The 17,105-nt window shown below is 47.6% G+C and overlaps 1 protein-coding gene across 1 annotated transcript in view; it reads right to left on the bottom strand.

The window, feature by feature from the left end:
- Positions 1-17,105, bottom strand: part of RGS3 (regulator of G-protein signaling 3) — a 130,996-nt gene that overhangs the window by 104,582 nt on the left and 9,309 nt on the right. Inside the window, 5 exon segments of the mRNA XM_011950097.1 lie at positions 4,685-4,753; positions 6,087-6,181; positions 7,132-7,240; positions 7,242-7,294; positions 10,766-10,816. Of these exon segments, the coding sequence (XP_011805487.1) occupies positions 4,685-4,753; positions 6,087-6,181; positions 7,132-7,240; positions 7,242-7,294; positions 10,766-10,795 (356 nt within the window). The 5' untranslated portion in view covers positions 10,796-10,816.

Raw genomic sequence — 17,105 nt, forward strand, 5'->3', positions numbered from 1 at the left:
TAATATGTAATATATATTGAAGATAATCTTTGGAGGTATAAATATAATACATATATGCATTTTTTACCTTAGTACATAACATTATAATTCTCTCCAAGTCTGTTCCCTGGCCACAAATTCTGAAAATGCTACGATTAATACTAGAAGCTTCAATTTGGCTTTTGCCGTATTATCAAACAGAATTTTTAAATAGCTGAGTTCCATATTCAATGGCATATTGAGGAATTACTATTAATTTTTAAGTGTGATAATGTCATCATGATTGTTTTTTAAAGCCATCTTTTAGAAATATATACTGATGAGATGAGGTTTTAAAATAATTAAATTTGCTTTAAAATAATTCACTGGAGAAGGGGAAAGTGGACGGGTGTAAATGAAATAAGATTGGCCATATATTGATAATTGATGAAACTGTGCTATGAGTATATGAGGGTTTATTATATGATACTTTCTACCTCTGCATGCATTTGAAAGAGCCTATAAAAAAACTCGCAGAACCTTGAAGCTGAAAGGAACATTAGTGATCACTGCATTTTACAGACAAGGAAATTGAGGCTCAGCATGGGAAAGGGACTGACCCGTGGTCACACAGCTAGTCAAAGCTAAGCCAAAATCTACTGTGCTGAGGCCTGGTTCTCCTCAGTTCCCAATGTGATCACCATGATGAACTGAAATCATCTGGCCCTCCCCAGAACTTCTTTGTAGATCATCTTGTTTTCTCTAATACAAGTTCGCAGCCATCCCTGGAAGGATAGTGAGAATTAGCGAAACAGATGCTTTCCTGTTATCTCCTATCAGTTTCAAAATGTGACCACCACACATTTGGCTGAATAATTTATATAAAACTCCACTATAAATTCTGCAGTAGCTCATGTCTGTAATCCTAGCACTTTGGGAGGCTGAGGCAGGAGGAGCACTTGCAGCCAGGAGTTGGAGACCAGCCTGGGCAACATAGCAAAGCACCGTCTCCACAAAAGCAAAAAAAATTTAATTAGCTGGGTGTGGTGGCATGCACCTGTAGTCCCAGCTACTCAGGAGGTTGAGGCTGGAGGATCATTTGAGCCTAGGAGTTTGAGGCAGCAGTAAGCTCTAATCATACCATTGCACTCTAGCCTAGGTGACAGAGTGAGATCCTGTCTCAATCAATCAATCAATCAATGAAACTACACTATAAATGCAATGAGAAGCAGCCTGAGTCCTGAGGAGCAAGCATACTGACACAGAAACAGTATGCTCTGGAGTCATTTATCATTCATGTGAGATGGTCAAGTGTACTGTAATGTGGCTACAAGAACCTGGGCTTGGCGTCAGCTAGCCTGCATCTACATCTTGTTTTCATGGCACCCTATCTGTGTTACTTTAGGCAAGTTACCTAACGCCTCTGTGCCTGTTTCCTCACCTATAAAAGAACAGTAATAATAATACCTACCTCTTATGGTGTTGTGAGGGTTAAATCGGATAATGTGTGCCATGTGCTTAATGTCCACACACAGTAAGTGCTTGATAAATATGAACTGTTACATAACCTCAAGCAAGTGCCTCGGCTTTCATAAGCCTCAGTTTCCTCTTCTCTAAAGAGAGGGGCAATAATAATTCCTACCTCTCAGGATCATGATGAGGATAAAATGAGGTAATGTATGTAAAGTGCTTGGCACAGAGAAGATTTCCGTAAATGTTTGTTTCCTTCCTTCTACAACTGTCTTTCATGTTGATAAGTTGAATGTCCATCCTTCGGAGAGGCACAATTTGATTTGAGAGCATTCAGCAGAGCCAAAGTTTCCTGTAATCACTCTGTCTGCCTCCTCCAGCTCAGAGGGCTTCTTGCTCCGAAATGGATCGACAAAGGAGAGAGGACGAGGAGAGTGCAAGGAAGCCAGGCCAGCCTGCATACTGCTCATAGCTTCACAGGGCCCTCTGCTCCAAAGGCCCTGAACTTCTTCAGCTTCGGGCTGGGACTGTGACTGTGAGTTTGGCTGTATTTTCTTTAATAAGGCATCTCACTTTCCCAAAATAGGCAGCACGTGGAGACACTGCCCCATGACGCTGACTCACTTTCCCTGGCCTCATTCTCTTTTCCAAAAACCATGAAGGGCATGACCGGCTCCTTCTCCAGTAGTTTGGTGTCTGCCTCCACCCAAAGGGCTTGCTGGGTGTCCATATGCCTCTCTGACACTCTGCTGTCTCCTTCAGGACCTTCCCTTCATTGGCCTGTCCCTTCAAAGACAGGGATCAGACCCTTGGTCCTTAGCACTCGATGTTCTTCCTTGACATCTCACTTGCTCAGAATTTCACCCACTGCCTTCCTGCTCGTGGCTCCCATCTCTCTGTCTCCCAAGTTACAGGTAGGCAAAGACAAGCCCTCCTTCACAGCTCTGACCTGGCTCCCCTCCAAGCACCTGCATCTCACTGTATCCCAAGCTGACTCACCTCCACGTCCAGTAACTCTGTCTTAGGTGGAGACACCGCCAGCCACCCAGGAGTTACCCTTGACTTCTCACACTGCTCTCACAGCCAAATCATCACTAAACACTACTGATTTAATCTCCTAAATATGGCCTGAGTCTGTTTTCCCCTCCCTAGCCCCAAAGCCTCTCTCTCACCCCAACCTTCCAAAGACCTACTAACGCAATAGATCTAGAATGTGCATCCGTCATTCCCTGGCTCGACACACTTCAGTATCTCCCAATGGCCAGACATTCCCAGACACCAAAGTGGCTGCAGGAGGTTCACCCTGCAAACATGTTTAAATGCAGATTTCTCAGCCCTGCCCATGAAGAACTGGATGTAATTAATCTGATGTGGCACCTGAGAATCCAGGTTCCTGACAAGCATCCCAAGGAATTCTGATGCATATCCAGGATCGAGAACCACCGGCCCTTAGGAGAAACCTCACACTCCAAAGAGAATCTACAGAATCATCTGACTTGGCTTATACCAACCTCTTCAGCTAATCTTTAGCCAGTCCCTACTTTGTACTTAACCTTCCAGCAACATCAATGAGTTTATAGATCCCTCCTCACTCCACTCTTGCCCTGCCCTCTCTACTTTACTGGCTCTTTCTTCTATCCTTTCACCTGTCCACCCATGAGTCAGTACAGTGTTGAGAGGAAGGACCCTGGGGTCCAACTGCCTGGATTCCATCCCGGCTCTACTGTTAACTGGCTATATGACCTTAGGCAAATTCCTAACCTCTCAAAACTTTAGTTTCCTCTTCTGAAAACTTAGGACAAAACCATACTCTTCTTAGAGTTGTTGTAAGAATTAAATGAGATTTTTAATCTGCACTGTTAACCCCTGGCTCTAGGTCAGCACCCAGTCAGCCATTGCTCTTGTTATTAACATGATGTTCCCCTCCTCACTCTCAGCTCCAAGTCTCTATGGGTGATCCAATAGGAAAGTGTTTGACCCTATGCATGCATCCCCAGCATGTTGTTGCCACAGTGATACCCACGAAATGGCACCTGGATGGATGAATGAATTAATGAATGAATGAATGAGGTTTATTGTACAATACTACCCTATGATGAAAAGTGGATACTTTATTAAAAAGGAAATCCTTCATTTTGTAGGTTAAATATACCCTGACTTTAAAAACATATTAGCTAATAACATTTAGGGTACTAAACAGCATTGAACCCAAAAATGTTTTCCAGGTCTCAGATGTTGACTTGAGCTGATTTTCATTTACGGAAGCCCCTTTTCAGTCACCATTCAGTGATGTGATTGCTCCACAAATGATCCTGACAATGGGGTATCCCAGATTCGTTACGCTGCACCAGCCAAATGAGCCACTGCCACTAACCATGGGCCATGGCAGTCCACTGCTGTCACTTAACAGCCAATATCATGCTCACCTGCCCAGCATTCCTCCCCTGCTCCGCTCTAACTGCCATCACTAATGGCCACTTCTGCCCTCCTGTGTCCTGCTCTGCCTGCAAGACCAGCCTGTTAGGATTCTCCTACACAAAACTTCTACACTCCTCCACCTGGTCTCATCATAGCAGCCTGAGCTTACAGGGAGTATTTCTGCCTCATTGCCTTTGCTCATGCTGTGCCCTGCCTGGAACGTCATTTCCAACCTTCTTCTTTAGTTGTATTATTCTTCATCTGTGCCCAAGTTCAAAATTCCACTTTTTCCATGAAGCCTTCTTTGATTATCTCAGACCACAGTGAACTCTCCCTCTTCCCATACTGATGGTCTTTATTACTCATGTCATTCTTTTATTCATGCAGCTAATATCTAATAAACACCTATGTGCTAGGCACTAGGTACCATGATGACTAAAAAAGAAATAAGCCTGTTTTTCAAGGTGCTTAGAGTCCTATAGAACTGAGCATGTACATGTTGTCACTGTAATTTCTCTCCATGCAGTGCCTGGTGTCCCCACCTGAATAGTGGGCACCTTGAGAATAAAATTCGTGTGTAAGCTGGTCGGCATCCTCAGTGACCAGCACAGTGCCTTGTTTGATACCAAGTGCTCAGCAAATATTCATTGATAACACAGTCCTTGGTAACACCTGGAGTGATGGGGACTCAAGGAGGGGCAGCCTCTGCAATTTAGTATTGCCACTAACACTCATTTATCCAGAAAGCACTAATCAAACCCCTGCTGTATGCTGGCCACCTGGCTGCCACCCACTAGCCCAGAGCAGAGTCCCCCTCCAGCTCAGCAGCTCTCCTCACCTGGACTGGCTGGCCCTGTTCCACACAGTAACCAAGAGACGCTTCTGATCATCCTCCTCTTGGACAGGGCTGCAAAGTCAATCAGACCATTGGAGTGTTAGTTAGGGCCAAGCTCTAGACCATGGCTGACTCATAGAGTCAGTCATAATTCCAAAAATGTGGAAGTAACATCAACAGCTGGTTAAATAAACTATATTACAAAAAAAGCAAGAGATGAGTACCTCCATGCATAAAACAGTTTATATTATGTTGTTAAGGATAAAAAGGAGGTTACAACATGCTATTATAAAACAATTCCATTTTTGGGCCGGGCGTGGTGGCTCACGCCTGTAATTCCAACACTTTGGGAGGCCAAGGCGGGCAGATCATGGGGTCAGGAGATCAAGACCATCCTGGCTAACACAGTGAAACCCTGTCTCTACTAAAAATACAAAAAAATTAGCTGGGCATGGTGGCGGGCGCCTGTAGTCCCAGCTACTCGGGAGGTTGGCGCAGGAGAATTGCTTGAACTGGGGAGGCAGAAGTTGCAGAGAGCCAACATTGTGCCACTGCACACCAGAATGCTCTGTCTCAAAAAAAAAAAAAAAAAAAATTCCATTTTTGTAAACAGACACACACAGACATACACACACATGCAAACATACACACCCACACAAATTAAAAGGTCTGAAAAGAAATACAGTAGGGCATATCTGTGAGTAGGAGGGCGATAGGTGTTTTCTGTTTTCTTCTTTTTACTCATCTATATTTTCTATTTTCCTGTCATAACCAAAATTACTTTATGTAGTAAGAAAAAAACCAAATTTTATTATTAATTGTCACTAATAGGAAAATACAAAATGTCCATTACCTTCCCATTGGCCCCAGAGTTTAGAGATTGGGGAAAGAAATAATAATAGCTGGTACTCTGTGTTATGTTATACTGTCCCATTTATACCCCACAGCTCTCTGAGGTTGCTACTATTATTAGCCCCATTTTACAAATAAGGAAGCCAAGGCTCAGAGAGGTTAGAAAGTTGAAGTAAAAAGGGGGGCAGGGAGGTAAAACATCCTTCAGCTTGGAAAATTCCTTCAGCTAAAGGAGAAAGCTTGGCCCAAGGCACAGTGGGAAATTGCCTACACTTTTTAGGGGCTGCCAGCCCCAGGCTGGGCATTTTAGTTATGAGAGCCAGCCAAGTGATACCTTATCACTACGGACCTCACTGCTGGGCCCGGTGCCAGGGATGCAAGGACACAAGTGAGTGAGAAAACAAAGACATCCTTTAGAAGGCACTGTTTTGTTGTGTTTTCTTTTTTTTTTTTTTTTTGCATAGACCTAGTTCTAGATTTGGCAAACAGAGCTGTTTCCAGATAAACACTCCTTCCCTCTCCTCTCTAGGGCCCAGCTGCACCAGACTCTTACAGGAAGAAGTGCTCGTGGAAAGCTGGGTCTCTGCAGTCTGGAACAGTCTGCGTCTTCTGATGGTGTAGTCTCTTATCTTCAGGGATCAAAGAAATCTTGAATTGGAAAAAAGGAAGCATGATTAGTGGATCTCATGGCCCACCTAAGCTCAGCAGCTGACTCTGCACATCTCCAAGTTGGAACAAGGAGCCCAGGGCAAGAGGCATTGGAAGCAGATGCCAGGACAGGGCCTCATGGTGGGTGGTACCAAAAAGGCAGCCACGGCTCAGCCAGAGCTGTGGTACGACTTTATCATCTCTGCTCTTCCCCCAAGCAGAATGGTTTCCCCAGAAGTGAAAGGCCTCCTCTCTTAGAAGTTCCCAGCAGCTGCTGAATGCTCCCTTCACAAAGGTTCCAGGTCAGCCTCCTGCCAAGGCCCCAAATCCATGCTCTCACCCCAGGGCTGTTCTAGCCCTGCTCCTGATCAAGTCCTTGCCAGCAGGGGCCTCTGATCAGCCTGAAGGCTTCAGGAAGAATGCTGAGGGCCAGCACCTGGCACCCCAGCTGCCACACTTTAGGAAGTTCCTGGCCTTTGGCTCTCACTGAAAGTAGAGCACCACTCCTGCAAGGACCCTGTCTTTACAGCAAAAGCCAACCCAGAAGGATCTTCCAGCTCTCAGAGACACTCCCTCCACTCTACTGCCCAAATCTGGCCATCCTGCCCCTAGTTTGGGGGGAAAGTGGATGAAAACGGTGCTTTTCACAAGAGGGCTTGGGATCGCCTGTGGATTTCAGCCATCCACATACTCACTGTGCTCACCTATGTGGATGACCAAGATCTCCCTTAAGATTTTGGCTGTTACAGGAAGCGCCAGGGACCCAGCCGAGCTAAGGGAATGGGTCTGTTCCAGCACTGGGCCCAATAAATGCCTATTGACAAGATGAGTGAGATGGCAACTGCCTCCTCAAAGGTCACCAGCCCCACAGGTGTGCTGGGACCTTGGGACTGAGCCCAGTAACATGACCCCTCAATATCCCGCTCCCCACCTCTGGCCCCACCACATACCTTTACATACGGATCACAGGCGCCAGGCTGTTTGCTGATCAGGCCTTTACCTTCTATAACTAAAAGAGAATTCAGACATTGGGGTGGATGAATGGAAACATACACACACACAGCGAGAAAGAGAGACACACATAGGAATATCCACCCACACGAATAAAGAGACCTGAAAAGAAAAGCATATCTGTTGAGTAGCAGGGCTATGACCCCTACTACCAGGCCCTTAACCTGCATAACCACCATTGGCTATTAACCTGCTCCAGTCTAGGCCATTCCCACCATCTCCCACGCTCTGGCAGCACCCTCACCAATGCTGCCAATTCAATTCACCAAATGAATGGAGTATATTCAGTTCCCTGAATCTTACAGCTGGAAGAGAACTATAGTTTATAGAATCCAACCCCTCCTGTAATGGGGAAAATGAGGCTTCGGGGAGGGGGGCACAAAGATAGTAAGAAACTTGCCCACAATCACAGAACAATGGGAATGACCGTGGGATTTGGAACCCATGTCTCTTGACTGCCAGTCTAGTGCTCTACCACACAAGACTGCCTTCTAGGAATGAAGGGGCTGCTGACCGTATGCCACGAGCCATACTGTGGCACTCACGGTATGCTGTGAGCCTTGCCGTGGCTGGCGGACAGCACAGCACAGGCATCACAAGCTGGGGCCTCAGGGGGTGACAGACCCAGGCATGAATCCAGCTGCACTGCTTACTCACCATATAAGCTACAGTGAGTTGCTTTGCCTGGGACAGAATTTGCCATTTTAATGGATTACTGATAATAACATGCACTTCACATGGTAGTTGTGCCAATTAAATGAGGTAATGTGTCTGAAGTGCTCAGAGGAGTGCCTGGTAAATAAGTAATTGCTCAAAACATGTTTTCTAAAGAAAAATAATAATAAATAAAGGCAAAGGGAGAGGTAATAAAGGCAAAGGGAGAGGTGTGGGGCGGGTGCAGGTGTGGTCCCAACAGTAAGCAGCACCATTTGCCTGAGGTCTATAGAAAGCAGGCAATAGACCTGACAGAACCTGAGCCTCTGTTCTATCTCCTTTTACATCTGTTTTTTGTTTGTTTTTGTTTTCTTTTTTGTTTCTGTTTTTGTTTTGAGATGGAGTTTCCCTCTTGTTGCCCAGGCTGGAGTGCAATGGCACGATCTTGGCTCACTGCAACCTCCACCTCCCGGGTTCAAGTGATTCTCCTGCCTCAGCCTGCCAAGTAGCAGGGATTACAGACATGTGCCACCACTCCTGGCTAATTTTGTATTTTTAGTAGACACAGGGTTTCTCCATGTTAGTCAGGCTGATCTCAAACTCCTGACCTCAGGTGATCCACCTGCCTCAGCCTCCCAAAGCACTGGGATTGCAGGTGTGAGCCACTGCACCCAGCCTTATGTCTGGTTTTCATTGAGCCCTAGGGTTCGGCTAAGACAGTGCTCCCAGTAGTCTGAGGTGCAAGGTCTGGGAAGCCAAAGGAAGGAGTGGGGACTGGCGAGAGGGATGAAGGGCCTGAGACTGGGGTGAAGCCAAAGCAAACTGTGCAGGACAAATGGAGTGGTGGAGGCCAAGAGGCATTTTGCAAAAACTATTTGCACAGCCGGAGTCAGGCCCTGGCAGGCAGAGAACACTCCTCTACTGCTCCTTGGGAACTTCACATTGAGGCCCCCATGGCCAGGACCAGAGGACCCAAGTGCCTACTAGTCTACTCTGCCCAGTATCCTAGTTACTGTTCCTGTGTGCATCCCTTCCCTCAAGGGCGTGGTTCTTGAGGGCAGGACCCAGGCCTGGTGACCTCCTGGGTCTCTCTGGCCAGCAGTGGCAATGAACCGGACCCAGTCCCTGCCCTCATTGCATTCTCAGTCTGACGGAGAGACCAGACACAGGTGGCACAGTGTAGTCAGGGCTGTGACAAAGACACAAAGGAGAAAGTAATAAACCCAGCCCAGACAGGTGGGTTGGGGGGATGATTCCTGGAGGGGAAAATAATAAGGCAAAATGAGCCTTCCTTCCTGACTCTTAATGATGATGAAGGCAGGCATATTTCTTGCAAAATCAGAGCAGAGAGACAGTTATTTTTCAAAAGGAGTTCAAAAAAAAAAAAAAAGGTTATTCCAGGCACAGTGAACAGCGGGTGCAAAGGCACAGAGGCAGGAGCAAGCAAGATGCATTCAAGGGAATGCATGTAACTGGATAGAGCTGGAGGTGGAGGGTACCTTCAGCAGCAAGAGCCAGGGAGGCTGGAGAGATAGGGCCTTCTGTGCTAAACAGAAGAGTCCTGGCAGTGGGGGCCATGAGATCAACTCATGTAACTATTTATGTGCTGGATGGAAGAATGGACACATGGACAGACAAACAGGTGGAGTATGAACTCTTCCTGTGCTGTGCTCCAGCCATGCTAGACAGTTCTTCAAATGCATCTTGCTCTCTCTGACCCCCAGGCCTTTGCACTTGCTAGCCCTGTGCATGAAGTGCTAGCCACACCCTCCCTGCTCCTCTCTGCCTGGCTCACGCCCATTCCTCCTTTAGGATACTGTGTGGACATCACCCCCTCCGGCAAGTCTTCCCTGACATCCCATCAATACCACCTGGACAGGGGTGGGTGCTTCTCCTTGGTGTTCCCAGCCTCTAGCACAGAGCTAATGCTCAATCGCTATTTTTGGAATGTATGGTTTTGTTTTTTTTTTGTTTGTTTGTTTGTTTTTGAGAGGGAGTCTCGTACTGTCACCCGGGCTGGAGTGCAGTGGCATGATCTTGGTTCACTGCAACCTCCGCCTCCCAGGTTCTAGTAATTATCCTGCCTCAGCCTCCCAAGTAGCTGGGATTACAAGCATCTGGCACCACGCCCAGCTCATTTTTTTGTATTTTTAGTAGAGACGGGGTTTTACTATGTTGGCCACTATGTAGGCCTGGGCACAAACCCCTGACCTCGTGATCCACCCGCCTCGGCTTCCCAAAGTTCTGGGTTTACAGATGTGAGCCACCGTGCCCGGCCGGTTTTCTATTTTATCTAACAAAAACTTATACAGGATTGACTACAAGTTCAGCACTGTTCTAAGCACTTTACTAATAGTAACTCATTAATCTTTGTAGCAACCTGTAAGATACATACTATTACCACCACTACTTGACAGATGAGAAAACTGAGCTTGTTCAAGGCCACTCAGCAAGTATCAGAGCCAGGGTTCAAATTATAGTGGTCTGGCTCCAAAGACTGTGATCTTAGCCATGATACTATGCTGCCTGTCAACCAATGAATAAACGAATGAATGAGAAAAATAGAGAAAAAAAGAAAGGATGGAATTAAAGAAGGGAGGGAAGATAGGAAAACTCTTCTGTGACCCTGCTCTGCTGGGGCCAAGAAGGAAGTTGAGATACCCAGGGGCAACTGTAGCCTGTCAGTGAGAAAGGTCTACCATGTGGACTCCAGACATATCCAAGGCAGGACCAGGGCTGCTCTGTAGAAAGAGCCCTAGGTGAATACTGGCTTTTATCAATAGACACATGGCAGGACACTATACAAGAATGAGAAAAGAAGCCTTGGCTTATGGTGCCACCATCCCCTGACCCCAGCCTCAGGCAGGAAGCTGAGTGGCCCGCCCCTTCCTTGGTGAGCCTGCACACAGCCATACTCACTGTGAAGCAGCAGAACCCGGTCCTGGGCATCAATGGACAGCCTCAGCTGACCTAAGGAAACAGCAACAGAAACAACCTTGCCTCAGCTACCTGGTGGGTATGGTGGAAAAAACTGGAGGAAAGGTGACAGGAATGCTGTTTTGTTTGTGTGAAGCCATTCAAAGACTCACACAGTCTCTGGCTGGAAGGGACCTCAGAGTTCAGCCCCTGCTGAACTCATCAGGAGTCCCTTTCGAATGCCTCCAGCAGTGGTTGTCTAGCCTTGCTTGTGCCCCTCTGGTGATGGGAAGCTCACTACTGTACGGGCAGCCAGGTGGATGCTGGGAGCTCTCACTGCTGGGCCATTGTCAAATGTTGGTAAAGGTGTAGGAAAACAAGTACTCTCATTCTCTGTTGGAGGGAGTGTAAATGGAGGGTAATTTCTGCCAAGATCTACTGAAATTTCCACCTAAAAGTCTTCATTCCAGGTCACTATTGTAGACAAACACAAACATGTGCACACAAAGGCTGGCACTACAGCATTGTTTAAGGAAAAACTGGAAATACCTGAAATGTTCATCAATATAGAAATAGTGAAGTAAACCATCTATAGCTGTACATGGAATAGTATGAGCTGTTATAAAGAACGGAGGAGCTCCATATGACCTGGCAGGGAAATATTATTGAGAAAAGTTTTAGGTTTTTTTGTTTTGTTTTTGAGACAGGATCTGGTTCTATCACTCAGGCTGGAGTGCAGTCATGTAATCATAGCTCACTACAGTTTCGACCTCCTGGGCTCAAGCAATCCTCCTGCCTCAACTTCCCAAGCAGCTGAGACTACAGGCATGCACCACAGTGCCCAGCTATTTTTAAACTAATTTTTATAGAGAAGGGCTCTTGCTGTGTTGTCCAGCTTGGTCTCAAACTCCTGGGCTCAAGCGATCCTCCCACCTCAGCCTCCCAAAGCTCTGGGATTACAGGCGTGAGCCACCGCACCCCACAAAGACGAGTTTTTAAAGGAACATGCACATTTCAGAACAATACATAGGGTATGTATCTGGCAGGGGAGGGGGGCTTCTGAAAGGATGCCAAATTAAAAACAGTGATCCCTTCTAGAGAACAGACTAGGAATTGGAGGAGGGTAGTCAAGAGGAATTTCAGTCTATCCCCATTGTTGTTTTAATAATTGGAATATATCAATGAACTATAGCACTTCTATAATTAAAAAGAAAGGAAAGAGGAAACAAAGGAAGAATGAAAGAGGCAGGAGAAAGGAGGGGAGGAGGAGAGAGAGCAGGGAGGAAGGGAGGAGAGCAGGGAGGGAGGGGACATCTAAAGAGAACCAGAAGGACGGGGCTGGAAGGCAGGGCAAGAATGAGTGGCCAGGCGAGGCTTATCCCCTGGCTTTTCCTATTTTTGTTTAAAGTTTTTTAAAAAAGAAAAAACAGGACAAAACTTCAGGTCATCCTCACAGACACCCAATGGCCTCCAGCCAAGACAGAGAAGAGACAGAGGGCCACACTCCTCTTCCTCGGTGAGAGACATCGAAAATGTTTCTCTCAGTCCAGCAGACTTTCCCTGGGACCTCAAAAAGCTGCTGAACTCAGTCCACCCCATGGACAGGCACTGGAGACATCAGAGAGCAGGGCAGGGCACATCTACCAGAAAGCCCAGGCATGGCTCCATCTATGACGACCCTGACTAGCAGTGCCCTCCCCCTTTCCAGTCACCTGTAGCGATGGGGAGCTTGCTTCCTGCGGTGGGAGCCCTTTCCCCTTTGAAAGAGCTCTGATTATTCAATGCTGCATCTTATATTAAGCCGACAGTGGTTGCTCAGTAACTTTCATCGCCCGGATCTAGTCCTGCATTCTCTGGGCTCTTTCCTCTAGACCTGAACTCCAAAGTCCTTCCACAATCCCTCGCAGCACAGTGAGACATCCCCTCAGCATCCCATCTGGCCACCTCTGGACATGCCTCATGAAACTAGGCTGGCGGCTGGGGCTGTGCTTTGTTGCTGGTTAGAGAACAGGTTTGGAGAACTCTTCGTGTCTCCTAACTCTGAATAAGTCCACCAATCACTGTGACCCAGACATCACTTGACCCTCATACTTCTGGTGTTTAAGCTTCAGTCCCAAGCAATTCAGGCTCCCGCAAACCCTGGTCCAGCCCTTCATCCATCAGAAATATCTGCTGTTCTCCTGTCTAGGACCCAGATCTCAGAAGCCCAGGAATCCTCTTTCAGTTCCAGCCCTAATTGCCCTCTTCTGTCAGGACCGCAGTGGTCATGGATGTGAGGTGGAGCTAATAATAGGGGTTATGGCACTCTCCAAGCTGTGATCAGATAACGCTGGTGGGTGAGGAAGACTCCTTGGATGAAAGGCGCCGGGAGAACTGACGGTATCATTATCTCAAAGTCTGAGCAATTGCTTCACTGTGGCTCCCTAGAGTTGAGAAACCTATGAAAACTGTGCCCGATCTAGTGTGGGGTGGGAGAGAGGGAGGTTTGGAAACAGGCAAATGAAGCCAGTAGTCATGGGTTGAATTTCACCAACTCAAAGACACCTATGTTTAATATGAAACATTTGTTCTGAAACTACTACCTGTGCAAAGCCAGCTCTGGCACAAACATGCTTTGGATCCCAAAGCCACAGGAGCCCTGTGCTCCACAACACCTATCACCTAACAAACAGTGGCCCTTTGCCCAGAAGTCAGGGTCAAGACATCTCCAGACACAAATGGTCACTAATTCCATTTAGCAAATATTTGCTGGGCATCTGCACGAGGCTGGGCAAGTGCCTGCCCTCACAGGGCTCACAGCCCAGTGGCTAGGACAGGGACTTGGGCAAGGCCAAGCAGGAAGCTGGAGCTGACGAAGGGCTAGGGACAAAGGCTGACTCAGGATTGAGACGAGTCTGCACCGTACTGCACAGCTCCCATTCCAGGTCCTGCCAGCCAGGGGCTTCTCAGGAAGGCCAGGGTGCCCTGTACCCTGTTACAGCAGAGAAACCAAACCCAGCAGACCAGACTCCAGGCTCCCCAGGCCAGGACACACCAGCCCCAGTTCACAAGATCCCTCCCTCGGCCATGCCTGTCCCCTCCTTCCCCTCATCAGGCTACTCCACCAAATGTCTGACACACAGGTCCCTGAAGTCATCTTGTCCAGTCTCCTCATTTTGTAGCCAGAACATCATGCCTGAGATGGAAGGTGATTTGCTCTGGGCCCAGAGAATCCAGGGCTGGAGACTAGAACTCCACCCCAACTCCAGCACTCTTTCCTGTGCACAGTCTTCTGGAACACCCACAGCCCTCTAGCATGCACCTCCTCTACTGTGCCCGCTGTGTTTGCCAACACAACCTTCAGATCCAGGGGCAGAGAGAGCCATCAGGGACAGTACCAGGTGCCACAGCTTTTCTCAAGAAACCAAGAGGTTAGCTGGGCATAGTGGCACATCCTATAGTCCCAGCTGCTTGGGAGGCTGAGGTGGGAGGACCACTTGAATCTAGGAGGTTGAGCCTGCAGTGAACCATGGTCACACCACTGCACTCCAGCCTGGACCTTGGGGAACAGCGTGAGACCTGTTTCAAAGAAAAAAAAAGAAAATGAAAAAAAGAGAGGGCAGCCTCCTAGAAATGTCTCCAATCTAGAGAAAGAAACCTCCAGGTGAAGGGGAAGTTGGGCTTAATCCCTGGAGCCTTCAGCTCACCTAGGCACCAGCTAATTTGGCATCCTTTCCGAACCGCCCCCAACCCCGCCACTCGCCTCCCTCCACAGATACATACCATATGTATTGTTCTGAAATTTGCTTGTTCCCTTAAAAATTTGTCTTTGTGGTGTGTGGTGGCTCGTGCCTGTAATCCCAGCACTTTGGGAGACTGAGGTGGGAGGATCGCTTGAGCCCAGGAGTTTGAGACCAACCTGGACAATACAGCAAGAGCCCTTCTCTACAAAAAATTAATTTAAAAAATAGCTGGGCACTGTGGTGCATGCCTGTAGTCTCAGCTGCTTGGGAAGTTGAGGCAGGAGGATTGCTTGACTCCAGGAGGTTGAAGCTGTAGTGAGCTATGATTGCGCAACTGCACTCCAGCCTGGATGACAGAACCAGACCCTGTCTCAAAACACAAAAACCTAAAACTTTTCTCAATAATATTCCCGCCCCTACACCTCTGGTTTTTTCAACACTCCCAGTTCCTCCCTAGACTCGGGGAGTGTTCAGGCTAAAGGACTTGAAGTCATCCTCATCGAGTTTGGGCAGGGCCCTTCGACAGCGCATGGCCCCTGTTCCAATGAGACCGCAGTTGGGCACCAACACTATGTGCAAAAGGTGGTGATGGATGCCCAGAGAGGCTGCAAGCGTGTACCAGGGCCCAGAGCCAAAGGGGAAATAGACAGGGCCCCATATGGCAAGAAAAATACTGGACGGGAGTCAGCTTCAGAAAGCCTGGAAAAGGCAACAAACCCATATTCTGCTGGGCACAGGACTTGAAGAGCTCAGACTTACTGGGCACCATGGAAATGGATGTGGACACCAGCTAAAGAAATTCAGTCTGGCAGACAACACTCAATAGAGGACCACAGGAAGATGAACTCCAACCCGCAGGCCACCATTAGAAAGAGACATACTCAGACAATAAAGGAAGTAGATGGGGACTGCCCACCTTTGCTAGACTCAGGGATCAGCTGGAATGTGTCCCAGGGGGAGCCCATGCCACCCTGAGATGTGCAGAGAATACATCTATGATGGACTTGCCTGGTTAGCATGAAGCAGCAGGCATCCTAAAATCCAATTCACCCCAGAAGCTGCTGCCCATTTAAGAACTGTCACATGTTAAAAGCTACAGGAAGGGTGATGATATCCAGATGAACATACAAAGGCAGCTGGTTCTACATGGAGCCTAGCCAGCCACTAACATCCACAGATTTCCCCTCCATTTATGAGGACACGTCTGTACTCAAGTCTTGCTCACAGGAGAGAGGTAGCCCAGCCAGATGCCAGGCACATCCTCTCTCTGTGGTCTTCAGCTGCCTCATCCACACCCCAGCCCTGATCCAGGCTCAGAAAGGGTTAAGCATGTGTTTACCAATTTCACTGCCTGCTTGATCTAAGGGAGAAATGGTAGGCTGTAGTGGCACTAGGAAATAGGCAGCCACACAGCTCTACGGACATAACCCAGGAGAATCTCCCATGGCTACTGTGTTAAAAGAGGGAGAACCTTGAGTTCCATTCAAAAAAGTGGCCCTGGTTTGTGAAGGTGAGGACACAGGACTCACAGTGCCGGGATAAAAATAGTGATGGGTCAGTTCAATCCCCTGGACTCTCTGCTTCCTGTGAAAGCTGACACTAATGTGGTTTCCCGAGCTCTTTTTCCTTCCAGAAAGAGATTGCTCTGGCCAGCATAAGTCAGAAATTCTATTTTTCAGCATAAACTAATAAATTAGCATTCAGGTCTCTTGATAATTTAGATTCCCATGGATCACCCACAAGGGATTCTAGGTCCATCTGGGAAAGCTGGTAAAATAAAACTCCTGAATCTACTGCAGTCAGCATCTACTCTTGGCTAGCAGTCCTGTGGGGGCTCAGACCCAAGCATCCTACAGGATTCATGCACATCTCAACCCAGAGTTCAGGACCATAGTGAACTACCAGGCTAGGCATACACATGGAGAGAACAAAGTCAATGTTTCTTAGAGGTTTACTAGGTACTCAGCACTTTACTAAAAGCTTTTTATTTCCTTTATTCCTCATGATAACTCCATGAAATGGTTACTACTTTTTTCCCAGTTTACAGGCAAGGAAGCTGAAGATTATTAAGAGGTAAACAGGTTGGCTGGGCATGGTGGCTCACACCTGTAATCCTAACACTTTGGGAGGCTGAAGCAGGATGATCACTTGAGGCCAGGAGTTTGAGACCAGTCTGGGCAACATAGCAAGACTCTGTCTCTCCAAAAACTTTTTTTTTTTTTAAATTAGCCAGACATGGTGGTGTGCACCTATAGTACCAGCTACTCAAGAGGCTGATGCGGGAGGATCACCGGAGCCCAGGTGGTTGAGGCTGCAGTGAGCCATGATCACACCACTGCACTCCAGCCTGGGCAACAGAGTGAGACCCCAGCTCAAAAAAGAGCTAAAACAGGTTGTCCAAATCACACAGCCAGTAAGTAGCAGAGGTGGGGTTTGCATTTAGGCAGTCCAGGGCCCCCACTGTTAGCCTCTCTATACCTATGATGGGTTTAAAATTTGTCAACAAAGTCTTTGATATTCTTCCTTTCAAGAGGTGAAGCCTAGTTCCTCCCTTCAGACATGGGCTGGACTTAGTGACTTGCTTCTAACAAATAGAATGTGGTGGAAATTACAATGGATGA

The sequence above is a fragment of the Colobus angolensis genome, unplaced genomic scaffold (genome assembly GCF_000951035.1).
Source record: "Colobus angolensis palliatus isolate OR3802 unplaced genomic scaffold, Cang.pa_1.0 Scaffold301, whole genome shotgun sequence".
In the NCBI taxonomy this organism is placed as follows: domain Eukaryota; kingdom Metazoa; phylum Chordata; class Mammalia; order Primates; family Cercopithecidae; genus Colobus; species Colobus angolensis.